General features: G+C 41.1%; 1 protein-coding gene across 1 annotated transcript in view; it reads left to right on the forward strand.

The window, feature by feature from the left end:
* LOC141613826 (uncharacterized) overlaps positions 1-4,951 on the forward strand; it is a 44,082-nt gene extending 39,131 nt beyond the window's left edge. The window contains exon 7 of the mRNA XM_074432571.1: positions 4,588-4,951. Within this exon, the coding sequence (XP_074288672.1) occupies positions 4,588-4,951 (364 nt within the window). The remainder of the gene's footprint in view (positions 1-4,587) is intronic.
* Positions 4,952-6,000: the final 1,049 nt, after the last annotated feature.

Raw genomic sequence — 6,000 nt, forward strand, 5'->3', positions numbered from 1 at the left:
CAAGTCACAATAACAAGGACAAATGATTTACACAACAAGTCACAAGGACTAATAAACATGGAAAAATGGTTTAAACAACGACTCACAAGGACTAAAAAACGAGGACAAATGGTTCACACAATGAGTCACATGGACTAATGAACAAGGACAAATGGTTTACACAACGAGTCACAAGGACAAAGGGTTAACATAACGAGTTACAACGACTATTGAACAACGACAAATGGTTCACAAAACGAGTCACAAGGACTAATGAACAAGGACAAATGGTTCACACAACGTGTCACAAGAACTAATGTACAAGGAAAAATGGTTCACACAACAAGTCACAATAACAAGGACAAATGGTTCACACAACGAGTCACAAAACCTAATGAAGAAGGACAAATAGTTTACACAACGAGTCACAAGGACTAATGAACAAGGACAAATGGTTCACACAACGAGTCACAAGGACTAATGAACAAGGACAAATGGTTCACAAAACAATTCATAATAACAAGGACAAATGGTTTATACAACGAGTCACAAGAACTAATAAACAAGGACAAATGGTTTAAACAATGAGTCACGAGAACTAAAGAACAAGGACAAATGGTTCACACAACGAGTCACAAGGACTAATGAACAAGGACAAATGGTTCACACAACGAGTTACATGGACTAATGAACAAGGACAAATGGTTTACACAACGAGTCACAAAGACAAATGGTTAACATAATGAAACAAATCAAACCGAGAAAGGCCACATTTCACCCGGTTTTGGACCTTGCACTAGATTGAGGTCTAACATGAATTCCGTCTAAGAAGTCGTGCCATTTTCCAGCATGGGATTAATCTTTGGTGAGTTTGGGACGTTTTTGTGTAGGAACTTATATCCCAAAGCCGTTCCTATCATAGAGTTTGCCAAGCTTTTTGAACCGCGCGCAATCAGGACCATGGCTGGAACAAGCTTAGTTTTTTGTGCATTATGTCGCTATCAACCTTCCTCTTTTGAACCAACAAAGCTCAAGGGACTTTATGGCTGCAACAAGGACTCTTACACAGTTTCCTCAAGCCCCATTTCAGTCCATATAATCATAAATAAGAAGTTGAGCTACAAACAAGGAAGTTTGGACTATTAGTTTACTTTCTTTGCTTTATGTCCTTTTCATTTCAGATTTGTCATAGTCCTTGGCTGCCGTTTTTCTTGGTCTTTAGCTGCTATTTTTGTGGCCCTTAGATGTAACTAGTAATCAAGGGTCAAGATTGTAAGCCTTGGTCTATATAAACCAAGCTAAACACTTGAGAACTTCAGATTTGATTGAACATTAATACAAGTGAAAACCTAGTTTTTCCTCTTAAATTCTTTGCTTTGTGCTAGAAGATCCTCCTATGCTTAGTGCTAGGGGTTGAGTGAGTTCTTTGCTAGGTGCTTGAACAAGCTCTTAGTCTTAAACCTTGGCTTTGTGCTTGGTTTATTTCATATCCAATTCACTCGATCCTTAGCATTTGAGTCACGGTTTTTAGCTTGTTTTTCTGTCCATTTTCGTGTTCTTAGAGTTTTATTCCAAATTGGTTATCAGAGCTTTGGTTAACAACAAAAATCCTTTCTTTGTGAGTTCATTATACCCTAACCACATTAAAAACACAAAAAACAACCATGAGTGAAGAATGGATTGCTGGAATTGAAACACAAGTTACTCAACTTTCTGAAAAATGTGATTTGTTGCTAGAATCTCTCAATGTTATCATGGCTAACATTCCAACACCACCACCAAGAGGAGGACAACCACCTAGAGGCAGGGGTAGAGGCCGTGGCTTCATGGGTAGAGGACGAGCTCATGGTGGCCGTGAGGAGGAAGAGCTTTTCGATTCGGAGGAGTCCATGGCCGAGGCCTTTCATGGAGAGCCCAACAAAGACTTAAAGGTAGAAATTCCTGATTTTCATGGTAGTTTAAACCCCGAGGATTTGTTAGATTGGTTTAGGACCATTGAAAGAGTCTTTGAGTTTAAAGGTTATTCGATAGCAAAGCTTTTAAAGTTGCAATCTTGAAACTCAAAGGTTATGCTTCCCTTTGGTATGAGAACTTAAAAATCAGAGAAGAAGGGATGGTAAGGAACCTATTAAGTCTTGGTTAAAACTGAAAAAGAAGCTTAATGAGAAGTTTATACCTAAAGAGTACACTCAAGACATTTTCATTAAGCTCACACAACTTAAACAAGACCAACAACCACTTGAGTCATATCTTAGAGACTTTGAACAACTTACTTTGCAATGTGAACTCAATGAGAAGCCCGAACAGAAAATTGCTAGATTTGTTGAAGGGTTAGATACTAAGATTGCTCATAGGGTTAGAATGCAACAAGTATGGTCCTTTGATGAAGCCGTTAATTTGGCTTTAAGGGTTGAGAAAATGGGTAAAGGGAAGGCTACAACCACCAAACCAACCACCAAAACCGCCACCTTTAGACCCCCAACCAGTTTCAAAATTAATGAACCACCCTCTCAAAACAAAACCACCATACTTGACAAAGGAAAGGCAGCCGAAACCTCACAAAAAAAGACCATGCCTCTCAAAAAATGTTACCAATGCCAAGGTTATGGTCACTTTGCCAAAGAATGCCCAACCAAGAGAGCCCTTAGTAGCTTTGAAGTGGTTCATTGGGGAGATGATGAGATTCTTGTGTGTGATGAGGAAATGGAGGGAACGGACCATGAAGAGGATGATGTGGTTATGCCGGATGCGGGTCTTAGCTTGGTTACTTGGAGAGTGATGCATACCCAACCCCAACCCTTGGAAATGGATCAAAGACAACAAATCTTTAGGTCTAGGTGCACCATTAAGGGAAGAGTTTGCAATCTTATCATTGATGGAGGGAGTTGTACCAATGTAGCCTCTAGTACTCTCATTGAAAAGCTATCTTTACCCACACAAGACCACCCTAGTCCTTATAAATTAATTTGGCTTAACAAGGGGGCAGAAGTTAGAGTGGATAAGCAATGCCTTGTAACCTTCTCCATTGGCAAGAACTATTCGGATGAGGCCCTTTGTGATGTTCTACCTATGGATGCTTGTCATCTTCTTCTTGGGAGACCTTGGGAGTTTGATAGGGATTCGGTACACCATGGGAGAGACAACACTTACACCTTCAAGTTTGGCTCAAGAAAGGTCATTCTAACACCACTTCCACCCGTCCTTAAGCATACTACACCACCATCCATGCTTGAGCCTTCAAAAGAGGTATTATTGATCAATGAGGCCGAGATGCTCCAAGAGTTAAAGGGTGATGAAGATGTCTATGCTCTTATTGCAAAAGATGTGGTTTTTGGGCAGAATGTTTCACTTCCTAAGGAGGTCCAAGAGCTCCTCCAATCCTATGAAGATGTGTTCCCAAATGAGCTCCCAAGTGGCTTGCCTCCTCTTAGGGGCATTGAGCATCAAATTGATTTCATTCCGGGGGCTACATTACCAAACAAGGCTGCCTATAGAAGTGATCCTAAAGCTACTCAAGAGTTACAACAACAAATTGGAGAACTTGTGAGCAAGGGCTTTGTGAGAGAGTCCCTTAGTCCGTGTCTTTGTCCCGGCCCTCTTAGTGCCAAAGAAAGATGGGTCTTGGAGGATGTGTACGGATAGTAGAGCTATCAACAACATTACCATCAAGTATAGGTTTCCCATACCTAGGCTTGATGACATCTTGGATGAGCTTAGTGGAGCTCAATTGTTTTCAAAGATTGATTTAAGGCAAGGCTATCACCAAGTAAGAATCAAAGAAGGAGATGAGTGGAAAACCGCATTCAAAACAAAGCATGGGTTGTATGAGTGGCTTGTCATGCCATTTGGTCTTTCTAATGCACCAAGTACCTTCATGAGGCTCATGACCGAGGTACTTAGACCTTATTTGGGCAGATTTGTGGTTGTTTACTTTGATGATATCTTGGTTTATAGTCCTTCCAAGGAAGAGCACCTCAAGCATTTGCAAGTGTTGTTTGAAACTCTTAGGGAACACAAGTTGTATGGCAAGCTAGAAAAGTGTTCTTTTATGCAAAATGAAGTCCAATTCTTGGGCTTTATCATTTCTGACCGTGGCATATTGGTTGATCAAGAGAAGGTTAAGGCAATCAAATCATGGCCTATACCTAAGAATATCACGGATGTAAGGAGTTTTCATGGGTTGGCATCATTCTATAGGAGGTTCATCAAAGATTTTAGCACACTTATGGCTCCTATAACCGAATGTATGAAGAAAGGGGAGTTCAAATGGGGGGATAAGGCTGAATCGTCCTTCAATATTATCAAAGAGAAGCTTTGTGAGTCTCCTATTCTTACTTTGCCAAATTTCAATAAGTTGTTTGAAGTTGAGTGTGATGCTAGTGGCATTGGCATTGGGGCTGTCCTTGTTCAAGAGCACAAGCCAATTGCTTACTTTAGTGAGAAATTGAGTGGTGCCAAGCTCAATTACTCAACTTATGATAAGGAGTTCTATGCTATTGTTCGAGCCTTAACCCATTGGAGTCACTACTTGAAACCACGACCATTCGTCCTACATTCTGATCATGAGGCTCTCAAATACATTAATGGTCAACACAAGCTCAATCATAGGCATGCTAAATGGGTGGAGTTCTTACAATCCTTCAACTTCTCAAGCAAGTACATAGAGGGGAAAGATAACATAGTGGCTGATGCTTTGTCTAGGAGATTCATTATGTTGAGTTTCATGGAGCAAAGGGTCCTTGGGTTTGAGTACATGAAAGAATTATATGTGGAAGATCCGGATTTTAAAGGAGAATGGGAGCTTCTTCAATCTGGCCAAATCAAGCTCAAGAGCAAGTACTTGGTTCAAAATGGGTTCTTATTCTTTGGGAACAAGTTGTGTGTGCCTAGGGGTCCTTATAGAAACTTATTGATAAGGGAAGTTCACTCCAATGGTCTTCTTAGGGCACTTTGGCATTTAAAAGACCTATGACATACTCCAAGAGCAATTCTATTGGCCTAAGATGCTTGGGGATGTCCAAGATGTGATCAAGAGGTGTGCTCCTTGTCAACAATCAAAATCCTATTTCCAAACAGGCCCCTACACTCCTTTGCCGGTTCCAAATCAGCCATGGGAGGACATAAGCATGGATTTCATTGTTGCTTTACCAAGGACTCAAAGAGGGAAGGATTCAATCATGGTGGTTGTGGATAGATTCAGCAAAATGGCTCATTTCATTGCTTGCAAGAAAACCGAAGATGCAACTAGTGTGGCCGAGCTCTATTTCAAAGAAGTGGTCAAGCTACATGGTATTCCTAAGTCCATTGTCTCGGATAGGGATTCCAAGTTCATGAGTCATTTTTGGAGAACCTTATGGAAGCTACTCAAAACAAGGCTCTTGTTTAGCACCTCCCATCACCCCCAAACTGATGGGCAAACGGAAGTTACCAACAAGACCTTGGGGAGGATCCTTAGGTGCACGGTTGCAAGATCATTGAAAGATTGGGACCTCAAACTAGCTCAAGCCGAGTTCGCCTTCAACCGAGCCCCTTCCACAACCACGGGCAAGTCTCCATTTGAGGTGGTATATGGCGTGAATCCTATGATGCCTACTGATTTGGCACCCATCAAAAGAAATACCATTGATTATGATGCTAAGAAAAGGGTTGAACAAATGCTCCATGTCCATGAACAAGTCAAGAAGCAAATTGAGAAGGCTAATGAGGCTCACAAGGCCAAATCCAAGGGTGTTAAGGGAACCAAAAGCTTTGAACCCGGAGATCTTGTTTGGATACACTTGAGGAAAGAAAGATTTCAGAAAAAGGAAGAATAAGCTCATGCCTAGAGCTGATGGTCCATTCAAAGTACTTGAGAAGTTTGGGTCCAATGCATACAAGATAAACCTTCCCGGAGAATATGGAGTCCATGGAACTTTCAATGTTGGGGATTTAAGTCCTTATTATGAAGAGATTGAGGAGGATAAGCTCGAGGATTTGAGGGCAAATCCTTTTCAAGAAGGGGAGATTGAAACAAATCAAACC

The sequence above is a fragment of the Silene latifolia genome, chromosome 11 (genome assembly GCF_048544455.1).
Source record: "Silene latifolia isolate original U9 population chromosome 11, ASM4854445v1, whole genome shotgun sequence".
NCBI lineage: Eukaryota > Viridiplantae > Streptophyta > Magnoliopsida > Caryophyllales > Caryophyllaceae > Silene > Silene latifolia.